The sequence below is a fragment of the Diospyros lotus genome, chromosome 6 (assembly GCF_014633365.1).
Source record: "Diospyros lotus cultivar Yz01 chromosome 6, ASM1463336v1, whole genome shotgun sequence".
NCBI classification, from domain to species: Eukaryota; Viridiplantae; Streptophyta; class Magnoliopsida; order Ericales; family Ebenaceae; genus Diospyros; species Diospyros lotus.
The window spans coordinates 19,886,768-19,903,582 of record NC_068343.1 but is presented as its reverse complement, the minus strand read 5'-3'; the positions used below and the strand labels follow the sequence as shown (position 1 = coordinate 19,903,582).

General features: G+C 34.3%; 2 protein-coding genes across 2 annotated transcripts; one reads left to right on the top strand and one right to left on the bottom strand.

Moving 5' to 3' along the window:
• Nucleotides 1-574: 574 nt before the first annotated feature.
• LOC127803193 (heavy metal-associated isoprenylated plant protein 23-like) lies at nucleotides 575-1,730 on the top strand. Its single transcript, XM_052339265.1, has 2 exons — nucleotides 575-976; nucleotides 1,115-1,730. The coding sequence occupies exons 1-2, from the start codon at nucleotides 814-816 to the stop codon at nucleotides 1,414-1,416; spliced, it is 465 nt and encodes a 154-aa protein (XP_052195225.1). The 5' UTR covers nucleotides 575-813; the 3' UTR covers nucleotides 1,417-1,730.
• A 7,137-nt stretch (nucleotides 1,731-8,867) lies between these two features.
• LOC127803076 (photosynthetic NDH subunit of lumenal location 4, chloroplastic) lies at nucleotides 8,868-16,434 on the bottom strand. Its single transcript, XM_052339098.1, has 6 exons — nucleotides 15,997-16,434; nucleotides 12,566-12,658; nucleotides 10,749-10,809; nucleotides 10,578-10,646; nucleotides 9,673-9,834; nucleotides 8,868-9,162 (listed from the first exon to the last, which is right to left on the bottom strand). Exons 1-5 carry the CDS (start codon nucleotides 16,339-16,341, stop codon nucleotides 9,755-9,757), a joined length of 648 nt encoding a protein of 215 aa, XP_052195058.1. The 5' UTR covers nucleotides 16,342-16,434; the 3' UTR covers nucleotides 8,868-9,162; nucleotides 9,673-9,754.
• Nucleotides 16,435-16,815: the final 381 nt, after the last annotated feature.

The window sequence follows — 16,815 nt, the reverse complement described above, 5'->3', positions numbered from 1 at the left end:
ATTAATTAAATTATTTATATGTATTTATTATATATTTGAACAATTATAGTCTGTATTTATTATATATTTGAACAATTATAGTCTTAAAATAGTCAGCATCAGTCAAGTATAAAATATTGTACGGATTGGGTGGGCCTCGAAAATATCCTGTCTGATGTCTTCGGACTTGAAAGGCAGCAAAAACACAATTAATGATGATGATCGGTCAAGGCAGGCTTCTCCTTCTGGTTAGGGCGTTTGCTTGCTCTGCCTCTGGGGGCCACCACCTTGCCCACTTCTTCTGTGCGATCAACTTAATTTTTAAAAGTAACGTTCATGGGTGTCTGTCTTTAAGAGTATTCTTTACTAATTTTTATATAATAATATAGATTTATTATATTTTATTTTTAAAATTTAAATATTGTTGTTAGTTGATGAAATATTTTTATAAATAATATATTTACTATAAATTAATAAAGATATTTTTAAACTAAAAATAATATAATATAGAATAAATATACATTACCCTAATTTTAAAATTGGGAAAAAAAGGCCTACGTTTTATATATAAGTAGTAGTAGTAGTAGGGCTGTGTGGAAGACATGAAGGTCTGAGAGAGAGAAAGGCAATTAGGTAGCTAGAAAAGGTCTCAAGATCAGGACTTGCTTCTCACCGGTGTGTGTGTGTGTGTTCCTTCATCAATTGCTCCCGAACTTCCCTTTCTTATAAATTAATTAAACCCCCTTCTCCATTCCATTCGTCTCTCCATCTCCTTCAAAAACAGAAGCTTATATATATATATAGAAGGAGAAGAAGAAGAAAAAGAAGAAGAAGATGGGAGTGGGAGGAACCTTGGAGTACATCTCCGACCTGATGAGCAGTTCTACTGGGCATAAACACAGGAAGAGGAAACAGTTGCAGACTGTGGAGCTCAAAGTCAGGATGGACTGTGATGGATGCGAGCTCAAAGTCAAGAACGCTCTCTCTTCGCTTTCTGGTGCGTACATGTATATAAATTCAACCATTTCCATTCGATCTGCAATCTTCTATCCATCTATCTATCTATGTTTAATATACATATACATGAGTTGGATTATAGTATTTACTGTGGGTCTTTGTTTTGTTGGGTTCACAGGGGTGAATTCTGTGAACATAAACAGGAAGCAGCAGAAGGTGACGGTGAGCGGGTACGTGGACGCGAGCAAGGTGCTGAAGAAGGCCAAGTCCACGGGGAAGAAGGCGGAGCTTTGGCCCTATGTGCCGTACAACCTTGTGGGTCAGCCGTACTCGGCCCAGACTTACGACAAGAAGGCCCCCCCGGGCTATGTCAGGAAGGTCGACAACCCAACCGCCGCCGGCGCCGTCGCCAGCTACGATCAGGACCCCTACATCACCATCTTCAGTGACGACAACCCTAATGCCTGCTCCATCATGTAGCTATATATATATACAAACACTTCTGAAACAGTTTTGTTTTTCTTTTCTTCTCTGTTTGTCGATTTGCTTCAGTCCTCCCTCCCTCCCTCGTAATCCAAACCTTTTTCTTTTTTGTTTTTGTTTTCTTTTTAGAGTGTTTGTTCCCTCTACAATGATGTAAAGGGTATTTGTGATTTGTGGGAGTGTTTGTGGGTTTTATGTGAATGGTTTTGGGAGAAATGCTGGAGCTGCTGTATGTGAAATAGAACTGGCTGTCTCTTGGTGTATGATCTTTAATAATTTAAATCATGTTTAATGTCAAAAGGTTAGTTATATATGTCATTTTTATTGCATATTATTTTTTATTTAAATGCACGTATATTTGAGTTTGGAAAATTGGAAGGGGAGGGTTCTGAGCTGTCCACAGTTGTACCTACCCTATTGTCATTGTGCTTACAAGGGTGGGTTATTATTATTATTATTATTATTATTATTGATAATATGAGACCTTATTAATAAAATCCTTGTCAATAATAAAAACATACAATTATTAATTACTCTAACATAACCTCAGGGTTGGGTTGGGTTGGGTATGATAACATGCATGCATAAATAATTACCTAATAATTAATTAATATATGCTGAGCATGTGGATTAGAATGAGTGCTGATTATTGTTAATTAATTTAATCATGACGTTGATGCATGGCATATCCAAAAAGTAAAGGTTGTGAATTCTCATTAATTAAAGGGAAAAAAAAGTAAATTCTACCTCAATAGTTAATACAATTGTATTTAATTAGGTCATATAATTTTAGATATTTTTAGTTTTTTAATTTATTTTTTAAACACACTTTAAATTACAAAAAAATATATTTTTGGATTAATGAAAAAGGTTACTTTAAAAAAATATAAAAACTCAAAATATTAAACATATATAAACCACGTAAATGTATGTAAAAATGATTTAAACAAGAAATAACCAAAGTAAAATTTACCAATATATATATATATATATATTATGTTTGACCTCAAAACTTTGGACATATTCATGATTAAAGTACCCATAACAAAATAAACTTTTCAAAAATAGGGATTTTATCCTCTAAATATGGGAGTTTTATGGAATTAATTAATCATGTTGAGATTGGATGTTTCAAGTTTAAATAGTATCGGGGCAATAATATGCCATAATTTATTACATAGTGCATTGTCTTTTAATGTGGAAAAAAAAAAGGTCACCTCACTATTTTTTTTTCACTATATCAAATAATTTTCATGATCGAAAAGATCATCTAAATTTAATACTCTAAACAAGTTTAATTTTTTATCAAATTTAATTTATTTGTCGAGATGAAATTAAAAATCTCTTCATCTTAGTAAATTTGAGACATATTTTATGATCAAACAAAAATAGATTAACTCTCAAATTAGACTACGAGTATAAAGGACTAATATCGTGAGCATGCTCTGGACGACCAACTAACTCTCAATTATCTCCTAAGTTACTTTTTTAAGGTAAAAATTCCAAAGATTTGCTAACTTTAATCACCTTAGAGCTCATTTCAAAATGATTTGAGACAATTCTTTTTGCAAGTTGGGAGAAGGGATAAGCATTCTCAAGCCACCAGGCCTTACTTTATTACTAGTTTTGCTCTCTCCAATTGCCTAGATCATCAAATTTGTAAAGATGTGCACTTGTGCATCATCAAGTCATCAAGTATGCCACTCCATCACTGGCTATATGATTTATAAATTGAAGTACATAACAAATCATGACACAATTTTAAATAACTCACAATTGAATTTTTTTTTTTCTTCAAATATCTTACATAACCAATGGATTCAACTTTACTGAATGAAAATATAATAGACTGGATTATGAGTATACCTTGCACCCTAAGTCATTGTTTAGGGAATAGTCAGGGGTTGACAGAGCTCCTGCATCAACACTCCGTATGAGTGTACCAATCTAATGCTTAAGAAAGATCATACATTTAATGATTTTTTATATATTCCTTGTCTACTCTACTAAGTTACTTCCCTTGTCTACCATTGGTGTTGTGGATGAAGATCTCTCCTAACTTATGTACATATCTTGTTTCAGTGATTTTTTTTAGATCTTCTACCTTAGATTTTTGTTGTGAGACTCGAGATAAGCCCTAACTTGTAATTGTAGACGCTTTTGCATTTTTTTTCTTTTAATGTAATTCTTATTTAAAGAAAAAACATAGCTCTTTTTTTGGTTTAAATTAAATATCTACCAAAACCTTGTTAACCTTGATTTAAAAAAATATTTTAAATAAAAAATTATTAAGTGATAATTGTTAGGGCTGGGAGTGATTTTTCCTCAACTTTGGGTCATTTTTTAATTTTATTCTATTTTAAGAATTGTTTTAATTTGATTGTCATACTTTAAGATTAATATCAATTTTATTCTCGATCGACATGACACGTGACCCAGCTGAGGTGGCATATTGATGTGTCTAATAATTGACACATCAACAAAATAACGTCGTTATACCTTGGTCTTGCTACAAATCATAAGACAAAACAATGTTGTTTTTGTTCTTCACATCAACACGAATCTACCACATAAGAAAAAATTAAAATTAAACCATGTTCCCCTAAAGCTTAAACGTCGATTTCTCTTTCTGGCGACTGGAAACCATGTTACATATATATATTCTCGATGAGGCAACTAGAAGCCATGGCTGTCAACAGTGGTGAAGCCTTTGCTCGAAAGCTCTAACGACTATGGCTGATTTGACATCTTCGATTGCTTTATGCCATCGTTTTGGGTGCAACGTGAATCGTCGTCGATTGCTCCTTATCGACCAATTGCTTGCTTCCTCAGTGCCTTCGTCGTTCTTCTTTTTCTCCGACGACAGCAATGACGACTACAAGTGGTGATGGTGATGGTGGCAACAACGACTGCAGGTGATCTATGGTGGCGACAACGACTGCAGGTGAACTATGGTGGCAACGACAATTGGTGCAAAAGAAAAGAATGTGAAGGGGGGTGGTCGTTGGTGAAGCTGAAACCCTAAGTGTTCTTGGTGAAGATGGGTCTTTGACCCAATCTTGGATGGGCTGGTCGGATAGGGTTTCACGCAGCCCACTGTTAGGAGTCAAATTCGCTTGTGTTGTTGCCAAAATACAACAACTGAGATTTGTTATGCAGGAATGCTATAGCCATGGCGGAGCAAGGCAAACAATTAGCAGGTGTCTACTCATGAAAATATGCAGCAAATGGCTTCGGTCTCTGATTGCCTAATAGAATTCATGAATAAGCCCTCGAGTGCATTTTCGGTAGAGGATTAATCCATCCGAGGGTATCTTCTTGTGTTCGGGGCATAACTGCACTCACAAGAACAAATTAGAAGGCACTCGAGGATTCCTTACCACGTATGCCTTCCAATACTTAAGTCAATTTGTGAAGGAAAATAGTTATCTGGGGAAACTCGTAAAGGTTCTACTGAGTGTGCAATAAATAAAGAATGCAATTAATGAATATAAAAGAAATACCTTCCTAACGAGAGATGAGTTATTCATAGTATTTTTACCAGATGTTGGGGATGAACATGCACTCAGTGAGCATAAGAGTTGTGGTCCTTGAGCATTATGTTCATCGTGTGCATATTCATCCCCGACATCTGGTAAAAATACTATGAATAGCTCATCTCTCATCTAAAAGGTACATCTTTTATATTTATTAATTGCATCCTTTATTTATTTCACACTCGACATAACCTCTACGAGTTCCCTTAGATAACTATTTTCCTTTACAAACTGACTTAAGCATCGGAGGACATACGCAGGGTGAGAAATCCTGGTGTGCCTTTTAATTTGTTCTTATGAGCACAGTTATGTCCCGAATATACAAGAAGATACTCCCGGATGGATTAATCATCTACCGAATATGCACCTGAGGGCTTATTCGAGACTTCTATCGAGTATTCGGAGACCGGAGCCACTCGCTGCATATTTCCACGGAAAGACACCTGCCAATTGTTTGCCTCGCTCCAACACGACTGCAGCATTCTTACATAACAAATCTCAATTGTTGTATTTTATCAATAATAATTTAACGTTATCTGTAAAAAACTGACAACAAACTAAGATCGACGGTGAGAACAACCAAGTCTGTTTGTGTCATTTATTAATTAAAAACATTCACAGGTAGATGTTTCACAAATCTATGGCACAACAGCTTGGCTGTCCAAATCTACCAAAATAACGCCATTTTGCTAATGTGTTAGCTATTTGGCACATATGCCATGTCAGTGGGGGCACATGCTTGGAAAAAATAAAATACAATTGAAATTAATCATAAAATACTAGGCATAAATTGAAATAATTCTCAAAATGAGATAAAATTGAAAAATGATCCAAAAGTTAAGATAAATTAGGTTATTAATCTTAATTGATAATTGTGATTTAATTTTTATAAAATAAAATTTAAATAAAGGTTAATGTTAACAAAGTGATCAAATTAAATATTTTATTTTCTTGTCAAAGTTGGCCCAATGTACAAGTATGTTAAAACTTTGATGTAACACAAACAAATATATTACACAACCAAACCCATTGCTCCCTAATCAATCATATAATAATAAAGGAAGTTGTTTGGGATATTTAGGATGATGAAGATATCTAATAATATCCAATTTGATGATGGTGACATTTAGGATGATGGTGACATTCTTATTTTTTGAAAAATAAATCACTCAAATGATTTTTTTTAAATAGAAAATTCAGTTTTTAGTTTTCAAAATTTATATGATCTGTTAAAAAATATATATCTTCTATTATTCTCTTCACAAAATTTACCCTAGAAAATATTTTCTATATAAAGAACACAATTTTTTTAAAAAAAAAAATTATTCTACGTGTCAACAATCTTATTTTATTATTTTTTTTAAAGAGATATCAATTGGCATGTCTTGTAAAAAGATATTATTAGATATTAAAATTAAATGAAACTCTAAAATATCAACTACTAAATAAAAGTTTAAGAATTAAAGATTTCTCTTATATATAGTTGCCCTTTAACAAATAACTATACTTAACCTAATCGAAGAGGTATCTCAGACCTGTTGCAAGTTACGAGTTTCCATGTGCCACAAGAAAATATGTTTGTTTGAAATTTGAATTTTTTTTTAAGAGAGGGTGATAAGAGAGTATAAAAGAAACTAAGTATCTGTCTGATTACATTTACTTAGAAAATAAAATATTTTCCAACAAAACAAAACCACCACTCCCCTAAAATTAATTTTTTATGAAAAATAAAACCAAACATGCTTTAAAGGGTTACACTATTTCATAAAAAATATAGTATGTCAAATAATAAAGATAGAATTCAACTTTTTAAATGTGACATTTTTCATAAAATTTTTATATTATCAAACACACCCTAAGAGAATGAAAGCATATGTGTTTACATGATTTAAGTTGCCCTTATGTTGGATTGGAATTTTTAAAATTTTTGAATTGAAGATTTGATCGATTAAGATCGAGACTGAATCAGATGGATCCAATCCTCAATTTTTTTTTCTATTTTTTAATATGAAAATGTTAATACATATACTATATGCAGATTTTAAATTTTTAATTTAATATATTATATACTATATGTATGTTATTAATAAATAATACTATATTAATTACGATTGCTTTTCAGTTACTTTGGACCAAACCGAAAACCATTTAAAACTTATAAGTGGATCAAGATTGGATAGAGGTCTGGCTGATTCAAGACTGGACTGAAATTTGAACACTCATAAATGAGTGTATTAGAGGCAAGGGAAATGAAAGAACCAACGAAAAGACCTCTATTCATAGAGCAGGAGAGTGGGAATTTTGTAGCAAAGCACAAGCAGTAGGCCCGCAATGAGGCCATGCTTGGCTCATGCCATCACGACTTGTGGCACAACTTGAGACTTGGTGGTTCCAAGTAGCTCGCTTGGCATGTCTAGTCTATCCATTGTTGTTTCAATTTAGTATAAAATATAAAAAAAAACTCACCTCTAGGGTCATCTTGCTAAGAGAGGGAGAGATTTATTTTTGTAGTTAAACTTCCTTTGTGTGGCTATCATATTATTGAAAAATGATATTTGTAGTGACCAAGGCGCTCCGTTTTGTGACAGTTGGAGGAAAATTATATTTACTTGCAACCTTTCTCTTGTTTTTTTTCTGTAAAAATGTTGTTTTCACAACTCAAATCCCGTAGACTTCTACTCATGAAAGAATAATCTTACCATTGCTATCAAAGCTTGTCTTTTTGTTTTCAAAAAGCATTTTCACTACACTAGAACTCTTTACAAGGTCAAGGAAGGATTTAATATTTATATGCAACCTTTCCTTTTCTGTTTTTACAAATAAGCGGCCTTTCAATTACAAAAGAAAAACCTTAGTGTTGCTAATAAAATTTGCCATTTTTTTCTTAAAAAAGTATCCTAAACCATATTTGTTGCTAAACCTTAGTGCATGAGACTCTCCACTTCGTGAAAGTCACATTTGTTGCTACTTGGATAAAACATAACCTATATTTATTAGTTAGTAGAGATTTGTTTAAACCCATGTCTAACAATTTTTGTTTTTCACTCCTCCAAACAAGTACGTTCTTCCATCTAAGAAAACCCCACTCTTATTAACTTCATACTGCTCGCTAGAAATCAGATTAATGATGGATTCATGTCTTGCATTAACATTATCTGCCAAGGGTTCCTCTATTTGAGCCATGTGGTCTTGACAAGTATGAAGATGATAAGAGTGCATAACAATCTAAAAGTGGAATTATATATACAAAAGACAAAATTTGAGAGCTATGCTGTGGTGCACCTTGACAAGTACATAGGAAGATTAAAAGAGGAATGCATAACAATCTAGTGCTGGTATATGCAGAAGACAAAACCTGAGAGCTATGTGGTGGCAGCTTGACATGTACGAAGATAATTAGAGGATTGTATAATCATCAAAATGCTGGAATATGCAAAAATGAAACATAAAACAAGTTAGAATTGAATATGGAAGTTAAATTCTTATACTTTAAGCCCTTCCCTTATTCAGTCATCAATCAACTTCCTCAGCATAGGGTTCAAAGGTTTCGCAACTATGGTGTTTTCCAGCTCTGATTTCTCTTCCTTCCTGCAATGGCGCTTCCCATACTTCATGTAAAAGTTCATAGTGTATAAGGTGTTAACTACATACTACTAACAACATATCAAGGCTTATGGCGGGGCTATATAGATTCTAACTCGTCAATTATTTCTATCTATGGCTTGTTAACTACATGTTACCAGCAAGAAATAATGCGGGGCTATATAGATTCTAACTCGTCAATTATTTCTATCTATGGCTTGTTAACTACATGTTACCAGCAAGAAATAATGCAGCCCAGAGTTGGTGCTCTGAAACTATGGAATCAGGAAATAATGGAGCCCTAAGTGTGAGGTAAAAAATTACAAGATAAAGAAAAAGAAAGAAATAGCTATATCTTCAATTTCCCAAGGAGGGTCCAGAATTACAAACATAAAAGATGATGAGTACATTAATGTGAGCTAAGTGCAAAATTCCCAAATATGACAAATTTAATCAAGCAGGCTGTTATTGAGCTGCAAACTGCCCATGACTTCTTGGTCAAGCTGAGTCGATAAGTGAGAGAAACTTTTCATTCTTCTTATAAAGTTGAATGCTGTCAGCCACGAGATTCTTGCTTACCTTATGATTTATATTGGAGCTGTTCTGTACTATTATCGCTCTAAACCTTCAAAACAAAACTAGGTTCAGGTACAACAATAGCAATATATCAAACCTTAATCCCACTGTGGGGGTTGTCTGTATGATTTATAACTTACGAATCATTTCTATATATGACCTTATCTTCTGTGAGTCGGGAGTCCCTTATAACTCAAAAAATTAGAAAGTAATGCCATTAAAGTCTAGTATATATCCATGTTGCATCTAAAACAATATTCAGTCATGTGTTTTGGTTTGCTGATATCTTGGATTTGACTAAACTATTGTGTTGATTCCTGGTCTTTATCCAAAAGAAATATGGAAAGGCAAGTTGCTTGCCGAAGTTTGACTAGTGACATCTACCTCAAGTAATATCTAACAGGTGAGGTTCCCTGCTTTTTGAGGGTTGAGGGAGAGTCTTTTTTGTACACAGCCTTCCTTACCCTTGCATTGTAAAGAGGCTGTATCCACAACTCTAAACATGCTATTATCAAACGTGGGAAGTTTTCTTCCCATAATAAGCAGTTGAAAGACTTACTTGGAAGCATTTCCACTGATTTATCATGTATCTGCTATCATAGGAATTGGTCCTCCATCACTTCCTGTTACCCTTTTAGACATCACTTCCTGTTACCCTTGTAGATGTCAACAAAGTTGATATCATAGACAAGAGTGGCATTTGCAGGTATATTGCAATCACCTACAATATAAACAGTCAAATTTATGTAGCAAAAAAAATTAGGCACATTGCTATTAAAAAAATGACGATGACAACAACTACTAAGCACATTGTGTTTCTTTGATGCAAAGGAATCAAAACAGCCATTCTAAAATCTTTAAGTGGTAAGAGTGGCAACAATGGTGAACGCAACAAACTTTATAAAGATAATTACTTGGAGAACATTTTCTAATTTTTCAACCCTAATTTTCTATTGAAATATTGACTTTCTAATTAGAAACAGAAAACTAAATTTTCTATTTTAACTTTATGTTATGAATTGGAAAACTTCAAAAAGATATTTTCTAAATTTTCTATTTTAACTTTATGTTATGAATTGGAAAACATCAAAAAGATATTTTCTAAATTTTCTGGAAATGAATGCTATTGGTTTTTGAAATATAAAATGTAGGGCTTGTTTAGTTGTAAAATTAGAAAATGTTTTCTACAACTAAACAGGCACTGACTTTTGGTAAGATTGGATACAATAATTTTGCTTTTGGGAAGGGAAGTGCCCAAAAATAATGATTGTTAGTCAGAGCTTGTCTGAGGATAATTACTCAAAGTAAATACATTTTATAATATTACATTATGATCTATAATGACCCAGCCAATAATTCAAACAAGCCCATCAATTCACCGGCATGCTCCAGGTTATTCTAATAATTTTGCGGGCATTTATTAAGAGAGAAGAACTTAAGATTCTGTTTGATCACACAACCTACCTGAAAAGCAACCAGCAGGTTCAGGCCCATAAGCTAACTGTGGTGGAATTTGAAGCTTACGTCTTCCACCTGTGTAAAAATGACAGTGAAAATTAAGTACAAAAACGATCAATCAACAACAAAAATGAGGAGCAACCAAAGAAGTAAACTTGTCAAGAGTTGAAGTCTTACCAACTAGCATTGGTGGTACGCCTTCACCTCCTAAGATTCCTTGATCCAATCCCTTGATCACCTAGGCATGGAGATTTAGAGGAAAAAATAATTTTCAAAGATCAGGGAGCAATGTCATTGCCATGTATGATTCAGAACTGCAATTGCCCCTTTTTCTCTAGTTCATGTTCCTTGTTAAAAGAGAATGGCTTAAACAGAGAATAATTGGTTGATCAAAGTTCTAAGAGATAAATCTAGCCTACTTTTGTTTAACCATTTAGAGCTTTCCCCCCCTCTATTAGTTCTACTAGAAGCTTCTGGAATACATGAAATAAATTACTGTCTATCTAATAAATGCATCAGACCTTCCTTTTGGAGTCACTACAAAGGATGGTTCCTAAATTACACAGATAAAGAATGGAGTTGGAATATTGTCATTTGCGTAAAAATTCAAAAGTTGAAAGTGCAGGTACACAAGCAAAAGAATTAAGTTAATTCAAAGTACATATAGAGGGATTATAAACTCATTTCAATGCATGAAACAAGCTCTATTTCTTCTCCAATTCCCCATTACTGCAATGAATAATCATAATGAATATTATTGAGAGCTCCATTTGACTAGATATTTTCTCCTTGCTCCTTCATAATTATATATGCATATACGTACAAATACATTAATGTATACATATCAACACAGAAGTTAATCAATTAAAAATCACAAAAAAGAGAAAAGAAAAGAAAAGAAACAACTTTGAACCATCTGTGAGAGTCTTTTGGGAGCTAGAATAGTTGCCTTGCTATCTATTTCCCTCTAAATTATAAAGCCACACTTTTTGTTAAACTGTACAATATCTAGTCTTTTCATGCTACCCTAAGTAAAACCATTTTCCTCCCCACTATCCTACACAAGGTAACTGAGTTTTGGCTATTACTCTGATATTGTAATTGGCCAAGTGTGCCACTTCAGCATCTCAAGGATGCATTAACTTTTAACTCATTATTTTCATCTTGATACACATCAATCAAACATCCATATTCTAGCCAACATTCATTTTATAACCCAACAGTGTTTCACCTAAATTAGTTAGTGCTGATTAGATGTATTTGGTTCCTCCAATCAGAGCTACACCCTTTATATCAACATGTTCTTAACCACCCAGCATTCTATTCTTTTAACAGCAGAGGCATTTCTCAGTTTCTGCAATGCTTCAGAGCACTCTTTGCCATCTGACCAGTATCTAAGGTGATGACATGAAACCATTATAGAAGGGACAAATATGTAAAAACAAAAGGAAAAACAGAAGACAAACAGCCAGTTAAAGAGACAAGTTATAGATATTAAGATTACATAATTTGTTTGGTGCTAGAGTGTACTTCTGACATAAGCACTTAAAGTAAGAACATTAATAATGCAGGAGTAGGAACTTACAGAGGGAAAACACCCCGGATGATGGAAATCAATGGTCACAGACCATGTTCATGTTGAATAAATCCATAGAAAACAACTTTTTTTTCTTTTTTTGCTAGATTAAAACAAGTTTTTTTTTCTTTTCTTTTTTTTTTTTTTTTGGTGGGGGGGGCTTAAAACAAGCATTTCACTATTCCATAACTAGGTAGAACACATGGGTGATGCCACATTGAAACTGAAGGGGTTAATAATTATGGAGTATCTTCCTAGGGGAGCATTTGGTGTTATATATGCCTTTAAACAGTTATAATCCCAGGTTAACCCCTTAAATGTAGAATGTGAAATAAAAGCATGACTGTTACAAGAAAGAAAATAAGAATGTAGATGCACAATATATTGACCCAGTAGTTGGCTTTGAAAGAATGCTTACTTTGCCAAGGCCAATGCGCATAGTGAGAGGTCTGGCTCGTTTATAGCTGCTGTCGAAAACTGTCCCATCAGCAAACCTTGCAGTGTAGTGAACCTGTCACAACAAAAAATAATACCTCTCAGAAAATTATAGCTAGTATATGTAAAATGCATGGACTCGGACAAAAACACATTGTGTGCAATCTTAAAGACAGTGATAAATCTAGGAATTATTCTTTGGTGGAGGGATGGTGTTTAATTTTTAGAATTGAATAACACCTCAAAGTACCTTTCAACTCATTTTTAAATTTAACTCTTTGACTATTGAAGGCTTCCTCTCAACTTAAACTTAGACCTTCTTGCATTTGTTGGAAAGAATTCAAGATACAAAAATTATTGAAATTTTCTGATGAATTGATAGGCCTACCTACTACTTTGGCAACATGAACTTTTTAACCTATGATATAATAACAACTAAAAGACAAAACATATAATTGACTCACATCAAGGGTCAAAAGTTAAAGTAGTTGTTGCCTTGTAGCAGCCATGACTTGAGGACTAAAAATCACATTCTTTTTAGGATATTTGGAACAAATTTTTTATGTACAATAGTTGAAATTTGATTTCAGAAGGAAATTCATCAGTGATTGTTTCCAAACATGTATTTAATTGCAGTTATCTACAATGCATCATGGTTTGTTTGCAAGCCCATGGGTCTTGATGTGCATGAGTACATTATGTAGCCTGGAACAACATCAAGTTAATAACAAAAAAGCAAGGAAACTATGTTTCAAAAAGACTGTCTATTATTTAGCAAAAAAAAGCTGTTTATTTGTGATTAGGTGATTCATCAACTGTTCAGTCACAACTTAAATCATTTGTCCATACTCCATATTCTCAGACTAATATGATTATTTATACATATTTAATAATTAGTTTTCCATAAATATATCCCATTCTGAATTTCAGGTTGCAGTAAGCAGAGCAGAGAGACCTAAATGAATGAAGATAATTCAAAGGCATCATACAGGAACAATCAATCTTATAATTCTTCAATGAATCAAAATCAATAAGTTGTACCGTGACTGGTTTATGACTATTCCACCAATCATGAATTACAATATGAACTAATCACCAAGAAACTGTCATCATATGAGTAAATTGAGTGTCACCAGGTTGTCTCAGATACAAAGGGCCATCTTTCCTCCTTTTCTTAATCTCCATTGTGAGAATGACAACGAAGTCAACCTAACATTATCGCGTCACCACATTACTAGCCTGAAATCAAATTGTTCATTCTCTTTAACATCTTTTCCATCTGAAGGTTTCAATCTGCAACTAAAGCAATAAGATCCAGGCACTCACAAGAAATTGATCGGTGCAAACATGAATAAACATGGGAGGACTTCTGGAAGAAAAAATCACTTGCATAATTATCTCAAAAGAACTTAATTTTGATCTCTAGTAATGTAGAACCAAGTCCTGCTGCTATAAGAACTCAAGTCAGATGAAACCATTTGGCGCTGCTAAACTTACAGTATAATTGAAAAAAGAACATTTAGTTGCAATAATTGACTAAAAGCCTACTCATCAGAAATCACAAAAAGAAAAATGACTAACAAAAATGGGCTTGTTTCTTCCTGGTTGGAACAAAATAACAGAAGAGAGAGAAAAAAGGGAATAGGTCATTGTTATAGTACTGATAGTTTGGGAGCTCAAACCATATTGAGCCTTGATGTTATGATGTCTGGTATGACTCATATGATTCTTATATGAGCAAGTAACAATGGAGTTATAACTAATTGAAGTAATGGTCCAAGACTCAATTAGCTTGTGATAGGGAAAAATTTCTTTGTCTAACCAAATGAAACCTCCACCCAGGTCCATATCTCTTATTGTTAAAATACATGGTTCTCCATAACATTAGCATCTCACTTGGGCGTGGAACAGGGCCTAGGAAAGTCCCAGGTTTAGTATCAAGTTCACGACACGTCCAAGTAACCTTGTGATTGCCACGTGGGATCAACTGGGTATTATGGCTCAGTGTCAGTGGTCAGAGCAGGAGGCTCATCGGGTGGTTTTTTTATCTATCATCATTCTGGGAGTGAAAAACTCTATTATAAAACAATTCCTGATACACATGATATATTACTTACTCTCCCATTCTTACAGAACACCTCTCTGTGATTTCCACACTCCTAAGCCACTCAAACAATATCAGATTCACTACATTTACTACCAGTTGAGTCTGCCTTCAAATGGGGTGTCATGCTACATAGAGCCAACAAATATCTTTGCTGTGGGTTGGCCCCCATGGTCTGGTACCCCTTCCAAACAGTAACATCCAGGTTCTGACTCAAGTTGGCCTTCAGCCTGGGCTAAGATTGTTTTTCTGTTAGTTCTCCATCTCTTCTACTCAAAGACTGGCCTAACTTTGAGTTTGGAAGTTTCCATTGACCTTGCCATCTTAGTGATCAGCATACTTCCCTTAATGATCTGAATCCGCATAACAAGCAATCCATTGTCAAAAAAGAGATAACTTAATGGTACTTGAACTCAAGTCTTTATATGGGGCAAATGCACTGAAAAAGTGCCCCTAATGGACCTTATCATAATAAGCTATTGTTAAGAGCTCCAAGGAGAGTGTTCAGGGCAGGATATGCATCAAATGTCATGGCCATTTCTCTAAGTATGTTCATATGCATGTAGGATATATTTTTAATTTTCCTATGAATATGATTACACTAAATTCTTAGGCATGGCATGGGATATAATTGATGAGCCACAATCCATAGCTGACCTCACCCACTGGAATAAGGCCATAAAGGCATATTGGTGTTGTTGAAAGTGTAATGATTACATCTTTTGAATTCATTTAATCAAAGAATGCTAAAAATAGAATAGACTCTTTAAGCTAAGCCATCTAAAATATAATACAGGTTTGCCGCTATAATTAAATTAGGATAGTCAAAGAGGCATCTAGTAAAAATTTACAGTAAAAGGATACTGCCCTCGACTCGAGGCACTGGCGGAAAATTATAGTAGAATGTTGACAAAACCAAAACAGAGATGGATAAAACCGTTAAATTAAGTTGCTTATGATTGCAGCATCTAGCCAAACTCTATAGAACAAAAAATGGCACACAACTGAAATGGCAATTATTCAACATGTTCATTTTCTTGCAGTAGCAAAGCACAACCCAGAAGGAGGATATTAAGTAGCTTGGAATAGTGCAGTGAAGACTAAGAATGACAATAGAAAACTCAACTTAGGTCGAAGTCAAGGCGTTAGCAAGCATGTGAATCTTGTTACCAGCGGCTCTTTCTAACACCAGTCGATATATTAACGGAAGAAAGTGAACGAAAACGAAGGTAAATGCATAAATATTGAATGAGAAAAAAAAAAAAGTAAAAATTGTAATGGAAGTAATGGTTGCGAGTGTTAGCACTGACATTGATAAGCTCGCCGAGAGGAGCGACCTCGCCGGAGCCAACAGCGACGTCGCAGTAACCAAGGCCAGAGCGAGCAAACTCAAGCTCGCAGGACGGTTCGGCAACCGTGGCGTAGTACTCGATTCTGGTGGCATTGGCGTCCAACGGAGAGAAACCCACCACCGAAGCGGCCAATAGGCCAAGGCCCAGATTGAATACCTTCTTCAGATTGATAGGAGGAGAAGAATTCAGAGAGCAACGGCAACGAGAAACGGAAGAAGAACAGGGAGTAATTCTGGGTTTGGGAGTAGAAATTTGGATAGCGTGAGGCATCGGCGTTACGAGGGAGAGTGTGGAGACCGCCATTTCTGATTTCTTCGAGAAGCAGGATCTCTGCCTCCGATTCTCTCAGTATATCTGCAGCTTGTGGGCGGCAATGAGATGACGGACGGAGGCCTCGTTGGAATTGGATAGAAGAGGCAAGGAACGGGCCCACTGCTTATAATCATTGTTATAGGCAAATTATTATTATTATTATCATTATTCTTTTAATGATAATGTAAACAATATATATATATCTTTGACGTTTTAGCTTATTTTCATTTTTTAAATTGTACATCTAATTTTTTTTATTTTTTTGACTTCAATTTTTTAATATATCCTTGACGTTTTAGACTTGAAGGGAGAAAAGTTTTATAAATTTGTCTTAGTAATTTAGCATATTAAATTAAATTTTATTGGGTTTAACCCTAATAATAGATTCAAATATGAGATGAGAAAGGTAGTATATAGAGGAAGTGATATAAAGGAATAAGAAGAAAGATCACTCTTCCAGCTACT